The sequence below is a fragment of the Leucoraja erinacea genome, chromosome 3 (genome assembly GCF_028641065.1).
Source record: "Leucoraja erinacea ecotype New England chromosome 3, Leri_hhj_1, whole genome shotgun sequence".
NCBI classification, from domain to species: Eukaryota; Metazoa; Chordata; class Chondrichthyes; order Rajiformes; family Rajidae; genus Leucoraja; species Leucoraja erinaceus.
This window is the reverse complement of record NC_073379.1, coordinates 29,814,828-29,842,588: the sequence shown is the minus strand read 5'-3', so window position 1 is coordinate 29,842,588 and position 27,761 is coordinate 29,814,828. Positions and strand designations below refer to the sequence as shown.

At 45.1% G+C, this 27,761-nt stretch overlaps 1 protein-coding gene across 2 annotated transcripts in view; it reads right to left on the bottom strand.

Annotated features, from left to right (window-relative positions):
* The window catches only part of LOC129695430 (ADAMTS-like protein 1), a 368,144-nt gene that overhangs the window by 13,908 nt on the left and 326,475 nt on the right, over positions 1-27,761 (bottom strand). The window contains exons 14-15 of one of the 2 annotated variants that reach the window (XM_055632373.1): positions 23,235-23,319; positions 15,199-15,500 (exon numbers count right to left, since the gene is read on the bottom strand). In XM_055632373.1, coding sequence (XP_055488348.1) covers positions 15,199-15,500; positions 23,235-23,319 — 387 coding nt within the window. Of the gene's footprint in view, positions 1-15,198; positions 15,501-23,230; positions 23,320-27,761 lie in introns of those variants that run through there. The other variant, XM_055632374.1, reaches the window with a different exon arrangement.

The following is a 27,761-nucleotide window of genomic DNA, read 5'->3' as shown; positions in this document are numbered from 1 at the left end:
CCTGAAATGTCACCTTTTCTTTTTTCTCCAGAGGTGCTGCCTGATCCGCTGAGTTACTCCAGCACTTTGAGTCTATCTTCAGTGTAAACCAGCATCTGCAGTTCCTTCCTACACATGGATAAAGCTGAGATTGTTTCCCTTGGAGAATGGAATGCTGAGGGGGTCCTGATAGAGATATTCAAAATTATGAGGGGCATAGATAGGGAGATTTTGTGAGAAACAATTTTCCTGAACAAAGGCTTCTATGAGTAATTATTTACAGAAAGGGATGGAACTTAGAGGGAATTTGAAGAAAAATGTTCCACTCAGAGCTGGCTGAAGTCAGAAATGCCCTGCCTGAGGGGGTGATGGAAGCAGGGACTGTTCAAGAAGTAACTGGACAAGCACTTCAAACACAATGGCATAGAAGGCTAAGGGCTAAGTAGAAATAATAATTACTACTGTTAAATACTTGATGATCGGTCCAGACAGGATAGGTTAAAGCGCCTATTTCTCTGATGGATGTCAATATTTCCTTGACAACTTTAAAGAAAAACCGAGAGTTTAAACATGAATGCTGCAGAATTTAAGGAAATATTTACAAGCATTGGCCACTCGTCTTTGAGTCTGTTCCATTATTCACCGTTATGGTGGCAAATCACCGATCTCTGCACCCTATTTCTGCTGTACCCTTTGTGCATAGAAACCTATCGCCTCGTCTTTAAATATATTCAGCAGCTTGGCCTCCATGGCCTTCATTATGGTGAACACATGCTGGGAGTACATAACAAATAGGAGGAGTGTGTAATGCACAGGGGCTGTGTGCAACACAGAGGGGGATGTTTAATTGTCAGAATGTATAGAGCAGCAGGATAACAACCATCCACAGCACATATTTAAGCCCTTACTGATGATTTATGCTCATTGCTCCAAGTGAACGGACTTGAGCTGCAGTAAGGATAAAGACCGACGTAAAGTCAGAATAAAACTAACACTATCAATGATCAATAAAGGACATATATTTAGTTATAATACTTAGATAAATACATTTCAAAGATGGTTTTATTTTGATTGAGAAATAAGTTAAATTAATGTAGGCATGCACACATTATAAATTTAAAGAGTTGATTTGACTAACATACAAAGAACTACAAATCCTTTGTCCAATCATTCTGCTACAGTTACCCCTGGCCTTGGTGAAATCGCACCTTGCGTATTTTGTGCATGACAGACTCTATACCTGTGAAAGGACAACTTACCACGAGGGAGTCATACGTGTCATAGAGTGAAACAGGCCCTTCGGCCCAACTTGCCCACACCAGCCAACATTTTTTTTTTTTTTTTTTAATTTCAAAATAGACTTTATTCATTGATAAATATATACAATTCCTGAACCATTCAAACAAACAAAATTCATCCGACATTTTCGGAGACTATACAAGTTTTTTTTTTCAGTACAATTTTTTTACATTTTTCAAATTTCACCAAACAGTCCCCCACCCGTGCCACTCTGTGGCCCCCTGGCGTGGGATACCTTCAACATGTCCCAGCTTCACTGGTCCCCATCTGCCTATGTTTGGTCCACATCCCTCCAAACCTGTCCTATCCCTGTTCCTGTCCAACTGTTGAGCTAGTCCCTGTGCAACTACCTTTTTTTCTCTCTTCTTTATTATATAGTTTACAGGGTACTATGTTTACATATTCTGTTGTGCTGCTGCAAGTAGGAACTGCAAGTAAGAATTTCATTGTTCTATCTGGGACATATGCCAATAAAACACTCTTGACACTTGAACAACCTCGTCTGGCAGCTTGTTCCGTACACCCACCACCTGTGTAAAAAGGTAAGCCTTCAGATTTCTATTAAATATTTTCCCCTTCGCTTTAAGCCCATGTCCTCTGGTCCTCGATTCACCTACTTTGGGCAAGAGGCTCTGTTCAGTGAAGTACAGTGAAGGTTCACCAGAGTGATTCCGGTGAAGACAGAATTGTTGTATAAAGATTCACTGGATCAACTAGGCTTACATTCACTGCCGTTAAAACTGGGAGGGGATTGCACTGAAACGTACAAAATTCAGAGAGAGTATGACTCTATTGGAAGGATGTTTCCCCATGGCAGGGAGAGCCTACAATCAGTCTCTGTCTATGGGATTAGATATTTAGGGCTGCAATGAGAAATTCTTCACTCAGTGGTGGTGAACCTGTGTAATCTTTCGGCTACAAAAGTGTGGTAGAAGCTGAGTTGCTGAATATATTTAAGGAGATCTCCATACACAAAAGACATGTTGTGTATAAGGAGGAAGAAAATTCTATTGAGATGGATGATCAGCCACCATCATGTTGAAAGTGGAGCAGGCTCTAAGACATGAATAGCTACTCCTGCTCATGATTTCTGTGTTGTGATGAGGACCAATACAAAATATTTGCTTATTTTACTTCGGAGTCACGTGAGTGATTCCGTGAAGAAGCCCGTCCCAGGACGCGTAGCGGCATTACGTTTTCGGCATGCAAAGCGGCAGCCGGGAGTCAGGGCTCCCGAAGAAAACGAGAGAGAATCTAAGTTTAGGTAAGTACTTACCTTTTCCTTTTACAGCCCCTTTGCGTCTGCTTGGTTTTTCCCGCAGGGACGTGCAAGCGGCCCCCTTGGACTCTGGCAGGAGTTTCCCGTTCGAGGGAGGGGAGGAAAGATGCTACCAGGGAGACAGAGCGCCGGCGGACCATGAATGGGACCTGTGCCGGTGCCGAGAAAATCTCCCCAGGGGCTACAGTTGACAGCTGGAAGACGGCGCTAGCGCTCTGTTGGGGGTTCCCCTTAGTCCTCGCTCGCTCTCCACGCACTGTCCAGGTGAGGCAGGCAGGCAGGCGGGCGGGAGGAGGCTTCCGACATTTGCGGAGCCGTTAGGGGAACCCACTGTGCAGAGCTGGCGTGGAGTACGCTGCAGCCCGAGTGCAGGTGAGCAGCAGCCCGAGTACAGGGAGAGCGAGGTCCGCTAATCAGCGGCCCGCTCCCGACTCTGCACCAAGCCCGCCAGCATCAGCTGGGGGCTGAGGGGGGAAATATGCTGCACCTGCCCGCTCAAGAGAGAGTCAGGGCAGCAACAGGCGGTAGGACCGCTTAGCGGGCGGTCCGCAAACCCGACATCGGGACCGAGCCAGCCCGCTAGCCCTGACCACGTCAACGGCAAAAGGGAGCGGGCTGGATGTGTGGAAAACCCGGCAGTGGAACGACATTGGACTGGGAAGTCTCTCCACCCAGGAGGGGGAGAGACAGCTGCCTGAGCTGCAGGAACGACTCTTGGGCATTGGAAAGGTGAGTTTGCAGTTGTGTTTTATTACAGAGTTCAGGAACACAACGCAGAACTCGCAAAGAGGAACTGCCCCGCTCCAACTCTACCAGCGGGGCAGCAACCAGCGGCGGCGTCGCTCGTAGAGCGGTTTTCGCTATCCCTGAGACCGAGCCAAGCCAGTCTCGCCAGAGCCTGTCTCGCCAGAGCCTACACGGCGGACTGGGAAAGGGGCTAGGAAGCCAAACGGCCGGTCGTCTCCGATTCGTCGGAGGGAGGGGAAATGTCCACCCCAAAGCGGGGGAGAGACAGCCGCCTAAGCTGCATCCAGCAGCTATTGGAGGGGATGGTCTACCAAGAGCAGCAGCGCTCTCGGACAGACAGGACAGGCGCCCCCTCCATGGTGCTGAGTCCGGCACCTCCCTTTGCGACCTCGGACCAGGAATGGGAGGTTAGCATCGGTGACCAGGGGCAGGCTGGTCTGAGTATGGGGCAGGCGGAAGGAGCCGAAAGAGAGCAGGGTGTGCAGGAAGAGCTGCTGGGGGTCGTAAGCCGATTCGTCGCTACCCCACGGGTTGGAGCAACACTGGAGCCAAGGATGGCTGCCAGCATAAACCATCTCTCCAACAACCCACTGCAGGAGAAGGTGCTCGCCCAAGTGCTTGAGGAGCACACAGCCCCGGATAATTGTGAGGCTCTCAAGGTCAAGAGCCTCAATCCTCAAATATGGGGCAACGTGGGGCGACCGATTCGGACACAGGAGGTCAAACTCCAGCGCATTCTTCGCCTCCTCACGGCGGCTATAACAGCCTATGCGCGGGGTGTCGAGACCGTAGATGACATCTCACCAACAGGATGTCCTGGCACTCATGTGCACGACACAATATGAGCTGAATAACCTGAGAAGAGACAACATCAGGCCGGCCCTCAATCCTAAATTTGCAGGATTATGCAAAACTCCATCAGTAGAGACCGACTCATTTTTTATTTGGGAAGGACTTGAACAAACAGCTCAAAGAGATGGAGGAGGCGTCTAAGACCTTTAGCCTCATGAGGGCACCACCGGCAGCGAACATACCAAAGCTCTTCATTCCACCCAGGCGGCAGCACACCACTGTATCTACCAGTCGGCGTCCCGAATATGCGACTGGTCAAAGCTTGGGGCCGCACTATCCCCAGAAACCTTTTTAGGTCAGGGCCTGCAGCGGACCCCCTGGAAAATGCGCCTCCCCCCAACATCGCCAGCACATCGACAGGGAAGAACACTCAAAAAGAAAAAACACAACCCCGCCAATAACCATGGAGGTAGGTGGGTCTGGTTCCTACCAGCAAATAGAGCGCTTTCTTGGACTATCTTGGCTTTCATATTAATTCAGTCCACGTAACTTTAATGTTGCCAAGAGACAACATAGTTGAATTGGCACAAACAAAGAACAAATTAATGGTCAAACTACCAACTACTCGACAAATAACAGAGTAATTGGGGGAAAATGGTACCATTTTCTGTCTACATGATTCAGATGTTAGTATCAAAATCAACATATAGGTTGTCATTGAGCATCTCATGAAGTTACCCACTGAAATAATATCAGAAAGACAGTGGTGGGGTTACCACTTATACTGGGGCTCGGGTGAAAATTATGAGTTTAAGCACTTGCATGTATGGGTATAAATAAGACTACACTATGGAGGTGGCCTATATTAACCATATGGCAGCATAAAGTCGGTATCATATGACAAGTTGGTCAAAACAATTTGGCAATGGTATATCCATAGAGGTATTGGACTATCAACAACTTACCTGCCTGGTAAGCAAAATAAGGTGACAGACACCAGGTCACATAAAAGTAAGGACAACATCAATTAGATGTTTTCATATAAAGTTTAACAAAACTATCAAGCTATATGATGCAACAGATATTAATGCATTTTCATTGTCGCTGTACTGTACACTGACAATGATAATTAAAATGGAATGTGAAACTGATATCGATTATTTGCATTAACGCTATATCACCAGGTGTTTGGGGATGTCCTATGTATGTCGCGGGGGGAAACCAGACCCTGGGCCAGTGGAATCCTCATTAAAACATTTCTCTGGGACAGATAGTTCCAGCAGAAAGATCGTCAGCTATATATATTAACTTTTCTGGCCTATAGGTCATGTTGTCATTCAAGAATGTATTTATAATATTGATAGACAAATGCGTTCACGCAGCATTGGTGAAATTAATTTTATGTATTTTTTCCGTTCTGCCTCACCAATCGAGAACAACGCACAGTACAAAAGGATTCTGCTTCAGGTATTTGATAGTACCTGACGGACTTACGCAGACCTTGTTTCACTTCACGCCATGATATGGTTGTTGGAACTTGGATGGTGTTTTCCAGTACCCAGAATTATTAATATCGGAGCCGGGCACAAATCTACTGTGCCATGAGAAATAAGCTCCTGAGCTGCAGATTCTGCGCAAACCTCTGGGACTGGGATTGTTATACTGAATAATCGACACCATGTCAGCATCCTTTTGAACATCCACTGGACTACAACACTTGTCCAGCATCAAGAGAAGTACTGCAAGGATAAAGGGGAAAACCTACTCATCCGAATCAGGTACTACGAACTGGAATTCCTGGAGAACCTTCATCATGATGAAGGATTCGGCTACAGTGCCATCAACACAGCTAGAATTGCCCTGCCTGTTCTTTTTCAAAACAGCTACAGGACAACAGGCCATGGGGTCACTGGCTGGTGGTAATGAAGGGTATTAAAACTCTAAACCCCTAGACAATGTACACCTATATATGGGATGTCACAGTGGTTAACCACACTTCAGGGGATCCCACCAGCCAGAGTCCAAAACCTGAACCTTCTATGCACTAAAACATATGTTAAAGGCACATGGAGCAGCACAGAGGGTCCAGTCACTACTCCTATTTCAACTGGACACCATGCTCACAGCTTCAGAACAGATCTCTATCATTTGTCCAGGGAATGGTCAAACCAGACCAGGAATACTTTATCCAGTCATAAAATCCGGGCTTACCCGCCAGAGAACACGGTAATGTACCAAGACCCTTTTTTACCTTACATAGACACAACCTAATTATGCGAGGGAGATGAAAAGCCTTGTGGGTTGGTTACAAAAAACCTTGTGGTCGGGTAACAAGCCTTTTTTGAAATGGCTCAAGCAGGTTAAAGCTCTTGGGATAAAACTAACATGTCAAAGTTGTCATCCCACAGGAGAAGCTTCCACGTCAACGGCAAAGGAATGGACGTACCTATAAACCACATCCTGGCTCCAGCAGAATAGTGGGGGTAAAACGTTCAGAGAGAAATAATTTATTATAAACTGTTGACAAAACCTGTTTTTCATTTGCAGGAAAGATTCCAATCTGCAAATATTCAGATTAGCCAAAGGGAGCATTAAATTTCTTCAGTGTCTATTGTAAAATACCATTGGGTTTTCTATAACAGAATCATTGGTTGGTTACGATACACACTTCCTCCCTCAAAGACTTCGGCAGTGAGTGTAGTAAAACTGTTACACGGTTTGAAATCACAGAGCTTTGAAATCTTCACGGAATCACTCACGTGACTCCGAAGTAAAATAGTAAGATTAAACGAGAACTTACCAGTTTGAAGTTTGATCTGTATTTTATGAGGAGTTACGATGAGGGATTACGTGCCCTCCGCTCCCACCCTCATTACATGGATCAAACTGATAATGGATGTCTCTTTGTTCTTTACTATGTTACTTCAAATACTTGTGTCTTTCTGTGATTCCACACCGCTGCTTTGAAGTATGCCGCTACGCGTCCTGGGACGGGCTTCTTCACGTAATCCCTCATCGTAACTCCTCATAAAATACAGATCAAACTTCAAACTGGTAAGTTCTCGTTTAATCTTACTAATTTCTGTGCCAATTTCCTATTCCCCATTATAATTTCTCCAGTCTCAGTCTGTGGGGGACTCGCTTAACTTTAGCTAACCTTTGCCTTGTCACATATCGAGGGAATATCCAATAACCCTGCTGTTAAGCTTTTCTCCATTTTCCTACTCTTTCCCTTTCTTCACTAATATTTTTGTGCTCCTTTGCTAGGTTGTGAAATCCTCAGGCGTTCTGCTCTTGTTGGCAACATTATAAGCCTTTGCCTCTCATCCATTGCTATCTTTAACTTTCCTTGGCATCCTTTCCCTGCAATGGAACAAAAGCCAGGAGAACATTCAACCATTGGAATGTAGTGGAATGAAAGGTTATGGGGAACAGGCTGGAAAACCAAGGATTGGGACCTCACTGGAAACGCTAATGCTTATTATTCCTCTCAATTTTTACCTTGTAATGAGCAGACGATTAACAGTCAGTCACAATAATGGGACTGGAATTATAAATGGTTTCAAGCAAGGGTTCCCAACCTGGGGTAAATTTCGCCTACCCAGGGGGTAAATGTCTTGATTCTGGATTTGTACATATTTGTTCTCATTGACTGACTGTGTTTGGTTCTGGTATACCGGTATCTGTTCATCATTAGTTGTTCATAAATAAGTGAAATAACATTATTATGTGCTATTAAAGTTGCCTGGGGTAAACGGGACGAAAAACGTTGGGAACACCTGGTTTTAAGGGAGCACAGCAAATAGGGCTCTGATGTTCGAAAGGGAACAAGAGATTTGGGGCTCCATATGAATGGGTGCACGGGAACATTGTCCTTCTGTATTAAAGGAAACCCAAGAACAGGGACTAAGTGTGTTAAACGCAAAACAGGAACTGGGGTCCTGGTGTGTTAATATGGAGTACAGGAAACTGGGACTCAGTGTGTTAAATTGAACACAGGAACCAGGGCCCCAGTGTTTTAAAAGGAGCATAGGAATCAGGGTCCTGGTGTGTTAAAAGTAGCATGGGAACTCGGATCTCGTGTGTCAAATGGAGTACAGGAACTATGGTCCCGTGTATCAAATGGAGTACAGAAACCGAGGACCTGATGTGTTAAATTGAGCACCCGGGGACCCAGTGTGTTAAAAGGAGCACAGAAAACAATGTTAAATGGAGCATAAGCACCGCATCCCAATGCATTATACTGAAAGCAGGAATCAAGGACCTGGTGTGTTAAAAGGAGCACAGGAACCAGGCCACCAGTGCATTAAAGGGAGGTCAGGAGCCAGGGTGTTAAAGGAATTGTGGTAACCAACACACGTGCTGTGTGTTGAAAGGACTCAATGAACCAGGCCTGTTACAGGTAGTGCAGGAACCGGAGCCCTGGAGGAACTGGGACTGCGGTGTGTTAAAGGGATTGCAGGAAGTCAACAGTTGATTTCTAAAACTTTCTGCAGATCAAAGGAGTAGCCATGGACTCCAGCTGTGGTTGGCTACATGGAATGCTTCTTAGTCCAAGCTGATTCCCCTCCCCTCCCTATTCTGTGCAGCCCCAATTCTTTCTCTGCTCCATCAATGACTGCATCAGTGTTACCTGCAGTACTGATGCAGCTTCCATCCTGCCCTCAAATTCCCCTGGACTGTCTCCAACATTTCTTGTCCTGTTCTGGATCTCTTGGTCTCCATTTCAGGAGACAAACTCGCAAATTATACCTTCTATAAATCCACTGACTCCCAAAGATATCTGAACTGTGTATCTCCGCCCACCCTACCTCCTACAAAAATGCCATCCTTGTTTCACAAATTCTCCATGTCTGCTAGATCTGTTCTTATAGATAAGACTTCTACTCTAAGGCTTCTGAGATGTTCTCCCTCTTCCTAACATCTGTCTTCCTCTCAGACGTGGTTGATGGAGAGTCCACGTGCAATGCCTCCATTATTCACGACCCCACCAGGGTTTTGTGTGAACAGTCATATTCATTATTGCACACGAGGGTCAAACCTACAGCTGCCAGTGTCAGCACCACAATTCATTATGAATAGAGCCCCACTGTAGCCTGTTTCCACTCTTCCAGTGGCTGATGAGTCCAGGACTATGGGCACCAGCACCTCGTGAATCTCCACACTATTCTGAAATCAATACTATTTAAAGTTCAGGGATTTTATTTGGTTTCATCTTTTTTAGCTTGCCCAAGTTCCAATCTCATTTATCTCAGATTTGTGAGTGTTGTTAGAGGCAGGGCATGACTTCAATTAATAATGCAGAATATTCAGTACCTTATGCTCATTGGCAGCTTAGAACAGTTTAAAAATGAATACTGATGTTCTTATGGTCTTTTTGCATTTGTGGTACTGAACTGCGGGATTTTGCCTTTCAAAGGTCCTAAACTGCCTTCCACCGCATAAATTTGCAAATCTACAATGTTTGGGCTTCTGAAATAAAAACAGATAATGCTGGAGAAATTCAGTAGGTCACCTGATCTGCTGAGAGGGGTAAGCGTGGTTTAAATTTCACTCTGATATGGCTATTTGGCAATTATAGCCTTGTCCACTCTTCTACTGGAGCAATAGGCCAGCCTCAACTGGTTTCATAACAAGAGGATTTCAGTATAGGTGTAAAGAGGTTCTTCTGCAGTTGTATAGGGCTCTGGTGAGACTACATCTGGAGTATTGTGTACAGTTTTGGTCTCCTAATTTGAGGAAGGACAGCCTTGTGATTGAGGCAGTGCAGCGTAGGTTCACGAGATTGATCCCTGGGATGGCGGGACTGTCATATGAGAAAAGATTGAAAAGACTAAGCTTGTATTCACTGGAATTTAGAAGGATGAGGGGATATCTTATAGAAACATATAAAATTATAAAAGGACTGGACAAGCTAGATGCAGGAAAAATGTTCCCAATGTTGGGCGAGTCCAGAACCAGGGACCACAGTCTTAGAATAAAGGGGAGGTCATTTAAGACTGAGGTGAGAAAAAACTTTTTCACCAAGAGAGTTGTGAATTTATGGAATTCCCTGCCACAGAGGGCAGTGGAGGCCAAGTCACTCAATGTTTTTAAGAGAGAGTTACATAGAGCTCTAGGGACTAATGGAGTCAAGGGATATGGGGAGAAGGTAGGCACGGGTTATTGTTAGGGGACGATCAGCCATGATCACAATGAATGGTGGTGCTGGCTCGAAGGGCCGAATGGCCTCCTCTTGCACCTATTTTCTATGTTTCTGTTTCTCTGCTTACTTTTGCCTTTGCCTGCATGTCATTTCTAGATCATCCAGATTTCCAGTAGAGTCATAGAGTGATACAGTGGGGAAACAGGCCCTTCGGCCCACCAGCCAACATGTCCCAGCTACACTTGTCCTACCTGCCTGCACTTGGTCCATATCCCACCAAACCTGTTTTATCCAAGTACCTGTCTAACTCTTTCTTAAACAATGGGATAGTCCCAGCCTCAACTACCTCCTCTGGAAGCTTGTTCCATACACCGACCTCCCTTTATGTAAAAAAGTTACTCCTTAGATTCCTATTAAATCTTTTCCCCTTCACCCTGAGCCTATGTCCTCTGGTCCTCGATTCCCCCACTCTGGGCAAGAGACTCTGTGCATCTACCCGATCGCAGTTCTTTGGGCCTTGGTACTGCTGAGCTTCCTCAGTTGACATCAGGCTGATTGCTGTCAAGCAATCATATGGTCACATGGTCTAGCGTAAATAGCCCTTGTCTGAGTTTGGAATTTTGCCCAGGGTAATCTCCATGCAATTTATGGGCCTGTCCCACTTACGTGTCCTTGGCATGCAAATAACGCGACCTCGTTGGCGCGTTGAGGTGCACGTGCGTCGTATGGCCGCGCGGGGCCGGTCCCACTGAGAAGCGCGGAGGGGTGTGTAGTTGTGCGCGACATCGCACGGGGCTCCGAAATATTTGTAGCGAACAAAATCTTCGCGCGCCAAAGGCCTGTTGAATAACTGACGGCCAAAGTGGGACAGGCCCAAGACCCTGGCGTGATGCAACATCTCACCTCCAACAGCAGCAGAAGCAGGCAAACGATCGCCGAACTCGACCTGGGGCGCACGGCCATTGCGATTCGGATCCAAGAGTCAAGAGTCAAGAGTATATTTAATTGTCATTTGGACCCCTGGAGGTCCAAATGAAATGCCGTTTCTGCAGCCATACATTACACACAAATAGACCCCAGACACAACATAATTACATTTTACATAAACATCCATCACATAGCTGTGATGGAAGGCCAAATAAACTTATCTCTCCACTGCACTCTCTCCCCCCCGATGTCAGAGTCAAAGTCAAAGCCCCCGGCTGGCGATGGCGATTGTCCCGCGGCCATTAAAGCCACGCCGGGTGGTCCGAGGTCGCACACCGGGTCTTGATGTTGTAGCCCCCGGTGTGCGCTCGCAAAGTCCCGCATTCCAAGCCGCGCGGGGCAGTGATGTAGGCCCCGCTCCAGGAGCTCTTCGACCCGCAACTCGGGCGGGAGAAGTCGCCGTTGCAGGAGCCCCGAAAAGCGGTCTCCCCCCAGGGAGCCGCGGCTCCCGGTGCCGCCGTCCACAGACCCGCAGCAGCCTCCGACTCAGCAGCAGCAGCAGCAGCGGCAGCGGCAACGCTCCTCCACCGCTCCACCCGCTCCGGTCTCGGCCAGCTCCGCGACGGTGAGGTGAGTCGGCACCTGAGTCCCCGGCTTCTTCCTGTTGGAGGCCGCTCCTCGTTGCGGCCCCAACGACAGCTGAGACCCGACGAGAAAAGGTCGGGTCTCCAGTGCAGGGAGAGATTCAAATGTTTCCCCCCCCCCTCCCACCCCACCCCCACCCCCCCCACACACACACCCCAACATAAAATAACAAAAACTACATAAAAACACAGACAAAAAATAATAAAAACGCGGACAGGCTGCAGAGGCCGCTGCTGACCAGAGTCGCGCCGCCTACCGGAGATGGTAGGCGCCGCCTACCGGGATCCGCCCCCACTTCTACTCCCAGAGCGGGGCCAATAAAATTGAAGATAGACACAAAATGCTGGAGTAACTCAGCGGGACCAGCAGCATCTCTGGAGAGAAGCACTGGGTGACATTTCGGGTCAAGATCCTTCTTTCAGACTGAAGCAGAGTCTTGACACGAAACGTCACGCATTCCTTCTCTCCAGAGATGCTGCCGGTCCCACTAAGTTACTCCAGCTTTTTTGTGTCAATCTTCAAATGACGTCACGCGCTCCAGACGGCTGCGCGTACGCATGAAATCGCGTGCGACCTTTGCGGGACTGTCGCGCCTCAACGCGACCACAAGGTCGCGTAATTAGCGTACCAAGGACACGTAAGTGGGACAGGGGCTTTAACTCCTCCCACCTTTCCCAGCTGCCCTTGATATTTCCAACAACCATCATCATACTTTCCTGTTTTCCCCCAGTATTGAACATTCATTAAAGCTCAATCTTTTCCCGATGTTTAATGTTTTCTTTACATTGTAGGTAATTACAGTCACAACACCTGAGTACTGTCACATTATTTCTCACACTACCAACAAATATCTCTTAGTGTTGTCTTATTCCAAGAGTCTTGCACACCTCATGCTATCGCCATCTAAGCAAAATGTTTTCCGATTTGTTTTTACCTAGATCAGAATCTCCTGGCTGGACTATGGGAGCAAGAAAGAACCAGGAAGATATACGTTGTATTTTTGTGGCGGGTAGTCTTCCACATATGTGGTCAGACATCAACGCCTGCAGTCCTGTCTGACCTTGGCTGTGGAAGCACAGAGCTTGGGTTTTGGGCCCTCGGGCCCTCGGGTTTTACAACAGGAAAGTAACAACTCAAAGGGAACACAGCAGCACAGTGGCGCAGGTGATGGAGATGCTGCCTTACAGCGCCAGTGACCCGGGTTTGATCCTGACGGGTGCCGGCTGAGTGGAATTTGTATCTTCTCCCTGTGACCACATGGGTTTTCTCCAGGTGCTCCGGTTTCCTCCCACACTCCAAAGACGTGCAGATTTTTAGGTTAATTGGCTTAGATAAAAATGTAAATTGTCCTAGTGTGCAGGATAGTGCTAGTGTACAGGGTGATCGCTGGTCCGCGTGAACTCGGTGGGCCGAAGGCCCTGTTTCCATGCTGTATCTTTAAAGTCCAAAGTAAAGAAGGAACAACTGCAGCTGAAGACTCGAGGGCCTCGAAGACTCGAGAAAAAAACAACAATTCTTTGCATTACTTATATCACTTAGAACTGCACCTTTACAAGGATGATGACATCAGTTCTGAGAAAGGCCAGTGGTATTTAATTTCGTAACTTTCTAGTGTAAACATTGCACCCGTGGGGAGGCTAAAGATCCCGGGCACACTCCCTATGTAAAGAGGGACTACAAACATCGGTGGTTTTCTGGACAAAAACTCTAATTGTCTTGGCGATGTGATGTAATTGAAGCGATCCTAAACCCCAAGTGGAGGCCAAGTGCATAACCCATGCCTCCTGATTTGTACGTTCTGGAGGTCACAGCTTGCTAACTTGGTTTCAGTGTCTGGCTCTGGAGACATTGCAAGTACAAACTTGTACAACAATGTACTTGTGTTAACACCACAGACCTGAGAAGATTTACTGGACTACTAATGAGTGAGTTGCGGCATGAGGAGAGTTCAGCTGCTGGAATTTAGAAGAGTGAGAAGGGATCTAATCGAAACATACAAGATCCTGAGGGATCATGATAAGGAGAGAATGCTTCCTCTTGTGAGAGAATCTAGAACTAAGGGCCACTGTTTAAAATTTAAAAAAATAAAAGCTTGCCCATTTAAGACAGAAATTACGCATTTATCTCCCAGAGAGCTGTGAATGGTTGGAATTCTCCTGTTCAGAGGGCTGTTGAATTATTTTAAGGATGAGAGTATGGAATCATGGAGTTGTACAGCACAGAAGGGCCCTCCACCCAACCACATCCATGACAAATTGTCCATTTATACTATTCCCCTTTACTCACATCAGGTCTGTGCCCTCTGTACATTACCCATTGAAGTGCCTGTCAAAATGCTTCCCATATGTTGTGCTTGCATTTGATTACACTACCTCCGCAAGTTCAAGATATCAACTGTGCAAAAATATTCCCCTCAAATCCCTTCTCTCATCTTAACTTTGTACCTTTGTGTTTTTGATATTGCATCACTGGAAAAGATTCTAATTATCTGCTAATCTCATGATTTTACATCCCTCCACAAGATTACCGCTCGGCCTCCTTTACTCCAGGGAAATCAAGCCCAACCGTTTAAAGGTACCTCCAGAACTAGGCAATCTAGGCAGCATCCTGGTTAATCTCTCTGCACTCTCTCCAGCATTGTCACATCCTTTGCATTGTGTGGTGATGGATTCTTGATGAGGAAAGTGGAGTGGAAGGTTACTGCCGGTAGATGTGCATGTAGTGTTAGTCAGAACAGGCTAAAGGAGTGGAGTGCCAATCCCTGCTTCTAATTCATAAGCTTGTTCTTTAGATTCTCAACAAACTAGTCAGAAAACAAAATGCAAGGAATGCACTGATGAAGAATTTGATGATGAGCATAATGAGCAAACAAACTGCAACAGGGCCAGGTACCATGTAAGAATTGTTTCTTGATTACAAAAGAACTGTAAATTAACTACTGCTATTAAATTCTGCATTAGAATTTTTTAGAATAATTTAAAAATTATCTGGAAAATATATTTTCTGTTGATTTCAGGTGAAGCTATAGGAATGATAGAACATAACAAATAATCTCCTCAGTAACTGTGGTACTCTGTTACCTAAAGCTGGTACACATACCTCACTGCCAAAGTTTCAAAGTTCACTCTGTGGAACTGCAATATCGTTCTTAAAGAAGTACAACTAGCTCTTATTTCATATCTAAGATTCACTTCCAAGTGCATCTAAAGAGCAATTCATGCATTCAATTGGGGCAAATTAAAACCGTAGGTAGGAGACCTAACTGGCTATGATGGTTGAGGAATCATCAGCTGCCAATGTTCAGCAGCACATTTTTGTTGGAGGATGGATAGTCAACCTTGTTTAGTATAAGTGGGTCGAGCAGGTTTAACTGACAGTTTCTCACCTCCTGCACATGACTCTGAGCACTCCGTGAAGCCACTATATTCCCAGGAATATAACTCATCCAGATCCTGTTGGCTGGCATACAGTCGATCCATCTCTGTGTGATCATAATCTCCTGCCTCACTGCTGCAAGGCCCTGTGTAGCAGTCTTGTTCGGTTTGTGGTTTGGTACCTTCACATTCATCATCTGGCAAGTCTTCCACTGACTGTGAGAAGGGCAGCAGAACCTGGCATTTGACCTTCCGAAGCTGGGCACCAACCCCACATGTTGCGCTGCATGGAGACCAGGGTCCTGGAATAAACCTGGGCACAAATGGCATTGAATATGAAGGCAGCCACAGAAATAATCATCACTTCACATATCTTTTATGGAACAAAGAGTATTATACCTTTCACTTGTTTAGTGTACAGATAAGGTTCTGCATTATAGAATCATACAGTCATACAGCACAGTGATGCAGCAGTATTGCTGCCTTACAGTGCCAAAGACCCATGTTTGAACCTGACTATAGGTGCTGTTTGTATGGAGTTTTTATGTTCTCCCTATGACCACGTAGGGTTTTCTGTGGGTGCTCTGGTTTCCTCCCACATTCAAAAGACGTGCAGATCAGTAATTTGCTTTAGTAAATTATCCCTAGGATTGAGCTAGTGTATGGAGTTATCTCTGGTCAACGTGGTCCCGGTGGGCCAAAGGGCCAGGTTCCATTGCTGAATTCTAAACTAAACTAAACCTAAACAAAACTTAAAGAATGGGGCCTCCAGCCCAACTCGTCTATGCCATAGATAGTGTTGATCCAATTTGCCTGCAGTAGGCCCTTATCCATCTATTTCCTATCTTCTTGCCTCCACCACATCTTCTGGCATCTTGGTCCATATAACTATTGACCTGTGTGTGGAAAACCTGCTGGTCGTGGTGCCACCAATTTGGTTGCTGCTGCGAACTACTGAGAGGCCATCCTGTCCATCAGTGTCCAAAGCGGTAGGCCAGTTAGAAAAGGGATTAGTCTCACGGGCCTCCTTAACTGCATGTCTGCTCATCATTGTGATCACCCAACTATCTGGCTGAATCCTTGGTGTCACTACCTCCCCAAGTCTCCGGTCTAGAACACGTTCTCAATCCAACTGTCATACAACTGATGCCTACCCAGTACATTTTTGATATCTGGTTGACCACATGAAATGCATAGTACATCCAAAGTTTTTAACTTGGATAATTACCTGTTATCAAAATATTACTACACCACAATGGAAGACCATCATCTCCCTCTCGAAGGTAGACACAAAGTGCTGGAGTAACTCAACGGGACAGGTAGCATCTCTAGAGAGAAGGAATGGATGACATTTCGGGTTGAGACCCTTCTTCAGACTGATGTCTGGGGAGTGGACGGGATAGAGATAGAATGTAGTCGGAGACAGTAAGACTGGTGGGAGAATGGGAAGGGAGAGGGGATGGAGAGAGAGGGAAAGCAAGAACTACTTGAAGTTAGAGAGGTCAATGTTCATATCGCTGAGGTGTAAGCTACCCAAGCAATATACGAGGTGCTGTCCCTCCAATTTGCGATGGGCTTCACTCTAACAACAGCGGAGGCCCAGGACAGAAAGGTCAGATTGGGAATGAGAGGGGGAGTTAAAGTGCTAAGCAACCGGTAGATCAGGTAGGTTAAGGCGGGCTGATCGGAGGTGTTCATCGAAACGATTGCCGAGCCTGCGCTTGGTCTCGCTGATGTACAGGAGTTGACACCTGGAACAGCGGATACAGTAGATGAGGTTGGAGGAGGTGCAAGTGAACCTCTGTCTCACTTGGAAATACTGTTGTGGGGTCCTTGGATGCAGTCGAGGGGGGAGGTAAAGGGACAGGTCGAGGGGGGAGGTAAAGAGACAGACCACATCATGTTCCTCTCCATTGCTATGTCTTCAAGATCAGGTATATTAAACTCTGGGATACTGATTGGTGACAGAAACTCCATAATTACAATTATTTTTGGTCCTTTTTCCTGAACATCCCCAATAAATCATTCATCCTAACCTTGTCCTTTTTCACTGTGGAGATACATCAGCCTATCTGTGCCCCTGTGGCAGAATGGACAATGAAGGGCACTGACTAATCCTTCTAATCCAAGGGGAAATGGGATGGTGGTCAACTAATGAAGTGAGTCATTCTGCAGCTTTACAAAGAAGCAATGCCATGGGGATGATGGATGACCAAATATCCTGGGTACCAGATGAGAGTGAGGGCATGACTCAACCACAGAATCTAAATGAATCATCAGTTTCTATCACAAGGGAGAGCTGACAACTGACCTGGAGCTCCTACTGCTCAGTATCACCTCACCATGTAGTTACTCTCAGCAGGCTGATGGAATGGAAGGTAGATACTGTGTGAGAAAATAATGCCGTCTGACACCAGCCGGACAACTTCCTCTGGCTCTTGTCCAATCAATTCCCTGAGACCCCACTCGAACCAATGTCCTCCAGCCCTTGTCTGACCAATGCACTCCCGCCCTTCCCCAAGCAATGACCTCTGACATGATTAGCCAACATCCCTGGCCCATTCTGATCAGTACCTTCCAGCCTCAACATTCCTACCTCTGGTGTCAAAGACGTGTGCTGAAAGGTCTTTCCACTTTGTGAAAGCTATCTGATTTAGGACAAGTCCTGATTTTGTGTTACTGCTTTTCATATCATTTTTTAAAGATCAAATTCATAGAAATCCACTAAAACTTTTATATTCTTTAATGAATGCAACTTTTTAGAGCATCTATTCAATATCTGGGGTGGGTTAAGGAAACCTCATTATCCAGTGAAAAACTTCACCCACACTTCAGCCTGTGAACTGACTCCAGTTCTGCTAACTCTGTAGAAGTGCAGTTACAAAGCCAGACTGGAAGCAGTTCAAACTTATTTAAGAAGCCGCTGAGGGCAATATATTTTTCTGCTCTGGTTTCCATTGACAATCTGCCTCAGAGTGAGCAGTAACAAAGTATGACCACAAAACAATTACAGCAATTCTGAGACCCAACTCCAGGACATGTGTTTGTTCAACTCACATTCCAGCAATTGTCAATGCCCACTGTGCCTATTGCAGCTCATACTGCATAGAAGGTTGATACTGTGGACATACGTTCTCCGACATCAGAACAAGACCACTACACTTATGATGTGAACACAATGAATATCTTCTCATTAATTCATGCTCAAATCGACCAGTACTCCGGACATTGAGAAACAACGGAGCACTAGCCATTGAAAGTGGAGTTTCACTGCACTGCAATCTACTGCAGATTCATGGGTGTGAAATTCCTTTTGTTTGTGTGTGTGTATGTATACTCACTTGTCTGCGTGTGTGCTGGAAATGAGAAAGGCCTTAATTCTGTCATGATACACGTATGTGGTGAAGGAAGTGATAAGAATTTATTAATTATACATTTGCTGACTAGTAAAAGCTATATCAATGTCCTGAAATAGTTTTTAAAGAACTTAACTCAACCAGGTATACTTTTAGGATGTATTTTTGATTGGACTTTAACATCCGTATTCTGATCTGAATACAGAAAATTACTTCTAATGGTTCTGGGGTTTGATCAGTGACATTAACATTGGTATCAAATTCTCAAAAGACTCTTAATCATTACAATTTGCACTCTGTGTAAAGCAGGCATTGGGAGCCAAGAATATGCTCCATTACACAGCATGAAATGAAACAGGAAACTATGGAAACAATATCCATTAGGCTTCTTGGAAACTAATACAAAGCATTTGAGTGAAAGGAGAGCACATTTCAGAACATTTCATGGCTATCTTCACATTGATAGAAAAAATAAAATCACAAGACACTGGAAGCACAAAAGAGAGCCAGCCATATTACATTGTCACTTTCTTGCCAGGCAGAGGGTGTACATTTAACCAATACCACCCACATCTAGTTTTGCCCACCCCTCCAATCCCCAACAAATTGACCCTCTTAGCTCCTGCACATCCACACCCATACAGCCTCGTTCCCCCACAGCCCCCCACACACAGGCACATGGCTGACACAGATGCATACTTGCACAAAAAGACCCACCAGCATCTGGCCACCCCCTCTCTCCAGCAGCAGATTTTTAGAGATAAGATGGTATTGTTTCAGAACAGTTTCCAGGCTGGGAATGGGGTATATACAGTCATCCCAGAGGCCTGTTTAACTGTGAGGATTGGGGTTGTTTGCTGCAGCCTTTACACTCCTGCACTCCACTGTACTCCGTATTATGGCAGGTCTCCAGGCCCTGGCCTGGTTTACATGACTCAAGGAGCGATAATGCCTCTTATACTGATCAAGAGGGATACCACCTTATGGAGTTGAGACATCACCTTATAGGTTGTCTATTACACTGCTGGAAATTATTCTTGACCTGATCTAAATGTACGAAGGCAAAGAAAAGGGAGGAGAGAAATTGACGCAGTGAGTGTATGGTGACGCAGTGTGTGTGATGGGAGAGATGAAGGAAATGTCAGGATGTGGAGACCATTTTTTAATTGGGTCAGTTCAACCACTTCCGCAGTTTTCCAATTAAATTGGTTGAAATCAAAATTAAAATAATTTTGCAAATAATTACAAATTGTTGCTATGAACATTTATTGAGACTAATTTGTTACTTCATAATTTTGTTGAACTTTTGTAGTTTCACAAATCACTCTTGCGTAGAAGTAGTTTATATCCACTCCCCACTCTTGTTGCTACTCGCATGCTCATTATTGTTACTAAACAATGTTAATGGCAGCAAAATTGTAACACACACATGTAAATGCAAAAAATTATAGAGGGATGATTACCACTTAAAGTGCTGTTTTTTTAGTTTAGTTTAGAGATACAGCGCAGAAACAGTGATTCCCGTACGCTAGCACTAGGGGCAATTTATAACCTTTTTTAACAAAGCCAATTAACCCACAGACCTGTAGGTCTTTGGAACCTGAGCACTCAGAGAAAACCCACACAGTCACAGGGAGAACGCATAAACTCCATATAGACAGCACCCATAGTCAGGATTGAACCCGGGTCTCTGATGCTGTAAGGCAGCAACTCTACCGCTGAGCCAACGTGTCACCCTCGGTGTTAATTGCAACTATATCAAGGAAGATCTTTTTGTTTCACTAGCATTTAAAAGCTAATGAGATCCCACATATGGCCTCCAGATTTAAACATTGGTCTAATGTTTTAAACACAGAAGCCTGGCGTGGCTCTGTTGCTGATGCCAAAACTGTAACCGAGCAAAAATGCTCAAATTGCTTAGTCAATAAAATAACCATAAGAAATTACTCCTGAAGAATAGAATGACTCTTGTAGATGTGGGTGTGTGGTAAAGCACAGCGTTCTGTCGGGTCAGAAAGTGAAGAGCGATTCCTTCAGTGGATGCGTCTCCATACACGTTAGCCAAGTGCCACTCAGAGGACAGAAGCCTTGTTATGAAAGCGAGTCGAGTGGCACAGGACTCTTGGAAGAGTGCTCCAAGGTGAAATGGATTAAATCACAACAGGAAGTGAGTGCCTGCCACCTGCCCAATGGTTATGGTTCAATAAGGAATGTGCTGTTGCAAGTGCTGGAGGTTTGAGTGAAACAGGCAGTGCCTGGCAGCCATGCTAATGCTCTCAGCCCCCTAATTGGGAAATGATGTGTGCTGCGGCTAAAAGAGGGAACATAAACCCACGTAAAACAAGAAGTTAATATAAAATGCCAAATCAAAAACAGGGAATGGGAAGGAATTTACATTTAGGGCAGGCTAACAATGCAGTAACTGGTTTTAAAAACACAAATCCAGATCCTTTAATACAAGGACTTGTTTTCAAGGTAACATAATGAAGTCAGATAATCTTTTGCAAATTTTCCCCAATGGTAGGCAATGAGTAAAACATATACATTCTACAATTTTGGCCGTAATGTAGACCAAGCGGTCCGGAGCAGGACTCTTCATTTGAACAGAATTGTGATTGTGGTGTGGGCTGGATCTGGCATGTAACCTCATTTAGGAGATGTACATATTTTCAGGACAAACATTTTGATACATCCATCATTAAATTAGGGGTGGGGTGGAGTGGGGGTTGGTCAGATATGTACAAAGGATCAAGGGTAGGGAAAAAATTCGTCATGAGGAATGTATCCTCAACACAGGCATACTCCCCTGAGAGGATTTTTATGACAATTGTTTCATGGCATAATGTTTCATTCTGGAGAGGGATAATAACCAATTTCAAACTTGTGTAGTTTAGTTTCATGTATTGTCATGTGTACCGAGGTACAGTGAAAAGCTTTTGTTGCGTGTTAACCAGTAAGTGGAAAGACAACACATGTTTACAATCGAGCCATTCACAGTGTACAGATACATGATAAGGGAATAATGTTTAGTGCAAGGTAAAACCAGTAAGGTCCGATCAAAGGTAGTCCGAGGGTTTCCAAATGATGTGGATAGTAATCGCCTTTCCCCTGAACAAGGCCTCTCACTGAGGGTATAGGAAGCCATGCTCAACTTTTACAGGGACATGTAACAGAAATGTAACAGGAACAATTCTCCTCAATCTGTCTGGACTGCAGCATAGACTACAGCTGACATGGGACATTTGGAGTTGAGAATAACCACCACAAGAGCACAAAAAATAAAAGAAATGGAGCAGCTGCCCCAGACCCAGCCTGCTCCACCTCATCTCCAAGTGAAAATATCTCAACAGGAAACAGACTCTCTGGCAACTTGACATAGAGGCTGGGAGTATGAACAATCTGACTGGTGTGTGGACTGAGTTAATATAACATGGTCATTTCAAAGAGTACAGACAGAGCATCGGTCTCTGACCAACCTCCCCCCCCCAACCTTACCAGCTTCCACTTTCCCCTCCCACCTTTACCACTCCCCACACTGCCTTTCTTCAATCTGCACCTCTCTCCCCGAGCCCAGATTCACCATCGACCCCTGAGCCCAATTTGTGGGTGTTTTTGTTTTCCAAGTCCTTCTTGCAGGCTGGATCACTGCTGAACTCATATCCCCAGCAGCATAAACCCTGCCATCCCTATCCATCTTTCTCATCAGGTGTTATATTGAGCCAGTGTGTCTTGTTCATGAGAGTCAAATCCTTAACAGTGGACTAGGCCCAACTTCACCCCTGCTCCCCCACTCCTGTGCTTCCACCTTTGATTCCTCCAATCCTAAGCAGACCCAAACCCAATGTTCCCCTTAGGCCAACAGATTGCCCAAAACATGAAGCAGACTGATACTTGGAAGTTGGTCAGTCAGGTATAAGGGTTGAGCCGTCTAGCTGGGATTGGTGATTCATCACATACCAGAGGAAGACAGAACACAATGGACCAGAGAGGATGTTTTTGACACTAAGAACACCTACAAACTGCAGGTTCTCCTCCAAGTTAAGTGTTGTTCTGATTTGGAAATATAATACTGGTCCTTCATCCTTACTGGGATTAAATCTCGGAAGCCCCTCCATAACAGCAGAGAGGGGTGTTCGCACCTAAAGGAGTGCTGCGCTTTAAGAAGGTGGCTCACCGCGACTTTCTCAAGGGCATTTCGGGATGGACAATAATGCTGGCCTTCCAAGTGATGGCCAGATTCTGAGCAATGAATGGATAAAACTACTGAAACATCTGCTGACAGTGACTATGAGGCACAGACAGGTACAAAACATGCCCAGGCAATGTACCGGAAAGTAAATGGCATTCAGCGAACAATCTCTGCCTCCAGAAGCTAAAGCGTAAACGTCAGCAGTGGATCTTGAGGGGTCAGATGGGATTGTCAGGCTGTGTTAGTTGGCTGATTCAGACAGACAGCTAATTGGTAATGTGTACAGCCACTGCTGAAGGGGAAATAGCTAACATGAAAAGCAAACCCACTCTTGGTAGATGTAATGTGACTCTCCTTTCCTGTATGACCAGGGCTGTATACACACATCAGGCCATCAGTGCATGATCTGTGTGGCAGGCAGTATTAGAACTGACTTAACAACCTCAATCTTATTGACTTTGATGGTTTCTGCCGAAGAGAAATAAAATTCCAGCACACTCACGAAGGCTCCTCGGAAACAACCAGCAATTCCTCCAGCTCCTGTGCCTGTTTGTACCACGGCAGCTTTGCTTCCACAGGGAGTTTCTCTGTAAACCAAACAAATAAATGAACTGGGGGGTTGAGAAAGAGAGGAGGAAGCCATATGTTCAGACAAGGTCTTAGTCTCCTGTCAAACGCTGTTTAATGTACTAGGGTTGTCTGATCGGATTGGCTTCAAGTGTTCACTGAAGAAAATTATTTTTTCTTTCTTAATAGACCAGGAACTGTAAGATTTGAAACTTCAAGATGCAATCATGCAATTACTTCTCTGCATCTGCACTGATTGGACAGTGGTGAAAATAAAGAGCTGATAACATTTTGCCTTTGCCATTACATGATAGTGGCAATATATAATCAACCAATAGCAATATCTTATCTTCCAAAGGCAATAATTAAGCACACAAAGAAAATATTTGATTGCACCATGGGATCTGTTAATTATCCAATGACAAATCTGTTGTGCAACATTGATAGATAATCGAAGGTACACAAAAAAGCTGGAGAAACTCAGCGGGTGCAGCAGCATCTATGGAGCGAAGGAAATAGGCAACGTTTCGGCCCGAAACGTTGCCTATTTCCTTCGCTCCATAGATGCTGCTGCACCCGCTGAGTTTCTCCAGCTTTATTGTGTACCTTCGATTCTCCAGCATCTGCAGTTCCTTCAAAAACATTGATAGATAATCACTTGAAGACAATGCTTTATTAACAGCAGCAACAAGTTAACTCAATTAATCCCACAACAATTTCTCCAGCTTCCTTCTCCTCACTGAAACTTATTGTACTCTTGCTCCACAACACATCATTCTTCAGGCTCATCATTGTATCTGTACACTTCCGTGGCTTTGCCTCTTTCCCTGCCTGCCCTCTATTTCCTACTCTCCTTCATTAGGAGTTTTCCTCTTTGCTCTGATCCTCATCCTCAGACTTCCCTCACATTTGCCTCTACATTCCCACCTTTGGTAACCAGGTTTTAGCCAGGTAACACTTTGAAAGCTCCTCCTGAAATGCCCCACTTCAACACACATGTGTGATGGCTGTTTGACAATGTCACTGCTTCATGTGATAATATATTGATACTTGATTTAATGATGCATATTGTAGATGGGTAAAAAGAAGCAGCAGCTCTCATTAACTGCTGCAAAACAAAGGTGGTGAAAAATTGCAACATTCGTAACTTGTGGATCAGCTGAAAAGTTCCAAAATTATTCCTCAGTAGCCTTTCTTCTAATAGGAGCTGTAAGAAATGCCAGCATGATTTGAGGGTGGCATGGATCTGCTGATATGTTGGTGGCGCGACTCACCAGTTGCAGCGGCCCCTACAGCCTGTCTGTCTTTTTTAAAATTTTTTGTCTAGTTAAATGTAGTGTTGGTTTTTTTTAATACCAGTTTTAAATGTGTATATTTGGGGGGCGGGAGGGGGAAATTGTTTAAAATCTCTTCCCTGTCCGGGAGACCCGACCTTTTCCCTGTCGGGTCTCCGTTGTCGTTGGGGCCTAGCACCGTGGAGCGGCCTCCAACCTGAACGACCCAAGTGCTCGGGAGACTGCGGAGCTGCGGACTACTCACCATCGTGGGGCTGGCCGGCCTCGGAGCGTGGGGAGCGGTGGTGACTCGCTGCTGCGACTCGACTCCTGGGGCTCGAAGGCTCCAGCAATGCAGCCGCAGGTCCAGTGGACTGGGACATCGGGAGCTCGCGGGTCTGGGTGGAGAGACCGCTTCCCGGAGCTCATGCAACACGACTTCTCCAGCCCGTGTCGCGGGGTTGGAATGACCCGGAGCGGAGCCGTACATCGCCCGGCGCGGCTTCATGGCCGTGGGACATTACAGCGCCCGCCCGGGGCTCCAACATTGTGACTTTTAGACCGGGAGCGGGGCCATAAATCGCCCGGCACGGCCTAAAATGGCCGTGGGACTTATCATCGCCCACCTGGGGCTTGGACATCGGGAGAGAAATGGAGAACAGGGGAGAGAAAAGACTTTTCCTTCCATCACAGTGGGTTCACAGTGATGGATGTTTGTGTGAATTAAATTGTGTGTATGTCTGTAGGAAATTGTCTTTGTTTGTATGGCTGTGGAAACGGAATTTGAGGCTCTAATGACAATAAATTGTATTGTATTGTATTGTAATGAGGTTGCTTATTTTTATTGGTATGTAAGGAAACACAAAGGTAACGAATATCACCTTTCTGTTGGCTGCTTTTCACACTTGTTTCCAGAGCATCGTCTTAATGATGCTTCTGTCTCTTGCAATTATCAATGAATCATGAGCAGCATTGATGTTTGAGAATAATTGCAGCCCAATCTCAGTCCAGACACAACATGCTGCACTTCCCAAAACCAGCAGTTGGTCTGCTAAGAGGAGTTTCCATCAAAAACTACAGGTTTATATTTCAGATACGCTCATTAGAATAATGAGCTTCAAAGAAGAGAAAAAAACATTGGTTTTATATTTGAATAAGCAATAGCCTTCCAATTCAACCTCCAAGAGATCACAAGGCTTTCCTTGTGGATTGGTTCCAAATGCCCACTGGAACCAAGCTTGGATGCAACCGATTTAATATGAATTGCCTAAAATGTGGATGAACTTGGATTGGAAACTGTTTCAGCACCTGGAGTGAATTTGATGATTTTATGCTTCCAGCGCTGAGGCTCCTGCACCAGAAAGTTGAGTGATTAGTCCCTGATTGTTCTTGGCCTGTTATATGTGATCCACTGCTATATTTATTTTCATGGAAATTGGTGAAGAAATACAAAGTGGCTCAAACGTGCAGCATTAGCCAGATGACCACTGGCCAGTTTGCTCTGAACATTGGTGGGGCTTTAACACCATAAGTAGGAACAGGCATAGACTGTTCAGCCACTCAATAGAGTCATGGCCAATCCAACATTCTTCTGTTTCACATTCATGAACTATTTATGTTCAGTATGATCCGCTTACTGGTTAGAAATCCACCTATCTTAGCCTTAAAAATATCCGAAGATCTCTGCACCCATGACTCCCAGTTGCGAGGAGTCCCAAAGACTTACAACCCTCTGAAAAATTAAACTAATCTCCATCTGTCTTAAATGGCTGCTCTTATTCTCAGATAATTCCCTCTGGTTTAAGACTCTCTCATGAGAAAACATCCTCTCAGTGTCCTCTCTAGCACCTCACGAAGAATCTTATCTGTATCAATAAGGTTGCCACCTCATTTTTTGAAAATCCAGTGAGTCGAGTCCTAACCTGTTTAATCTTTCCTCATGGGACAATCTCTCCATATCTAGCCATGCTAAGTGTGGATAAGCCACACTTGAAGTTATATGTGCAGTTATGCGCTGGAAAGAGTGCTGAGGAGATTTACCAGGATGTTGTCTGGATTGAAGGACTTTAGTTATGACAAGATATCAGATAGCCTGGCCATGTTTTCACTGGAGCGAAGGAGGCTGAGGGGTGACCTGATATAAGTATTTAAAATTGTAAGAGTTGTCATCTTACAGTGCCAGAGACTGGATTCGATCTTGACCTTGGATGCTGTCTGTACAGTTGTACATTCTCTCCATGACTATGTGGTACTTCCGTTTCTCAGTACATCCGTTTCCTCGCACATTGCAAAGTCGGGCTAGTTTTAGGTAAATTGTCCCTAGTGTGTAGGATAGAAGTAATGTAGGGTGATTGTTGGTCGACGCGGACTTGGTGGATAGAAAGGCCTGTTTCCATGATGTATCTCTAAAACTAATCTAAATTAAAATTGTGGGAGCATATAGTCTACACATACAAAATATTTTCTCCATGGTAGGGATATATAATAATAAAAGGTCATAGGTTTTGCATGAGACAAAGGAGTTTTAAAGTGGGTCTTAAAGGTAAGATTCTTTATGTATAGATTGGTTGATATCTGGAACAAACTGCCAGAGGAGGAGTAGGATTCAGATATGATTACTATATTCACAAAGCATAGGTAGACACTTAAATAAGCAAGATATAGAAGGAAATAAAAGTGCTGGAGGAACACAGCTGGTCAGGCAGCATCTTTGGATGGGATGAACAAATGATGTTTTGAGTCAGGATCCTTTTTCAGACTGAGGGAGTAGAGGGGAATAGCAGGAAAAGAGATGCAAGGGTTGGGCAAAGGCTGCCAAGTGATACAGTGCACTCAGAAAGTATTCAGACCCCTTTACTTTTTACACATTTTGTTACGTTACAGCCTTATTCTAAAATCTACACACAATACCCCATAATAAAAAAGCAAAAACAGGTGTTTTGAAATTTTTGCAAAGTAATTAAAAAGAAATAACTGAAATATCACATTTATATAAGTATTCAGACCCTTTACTCGGTACTTGGTTGAGGCACCTTTGGCAGCGATTACAGCCTCAAGTCTTCTTGGGTATGACACTACAAGCTTGGCACACTTGTATTTGGGTAATTTCTCCCATTCTTCTCTGAAGCTCTGTCAGGTTGGATGGGGAGTGTTGATACACAGCTATTTTCAGGTCCAGAGATGTTCGA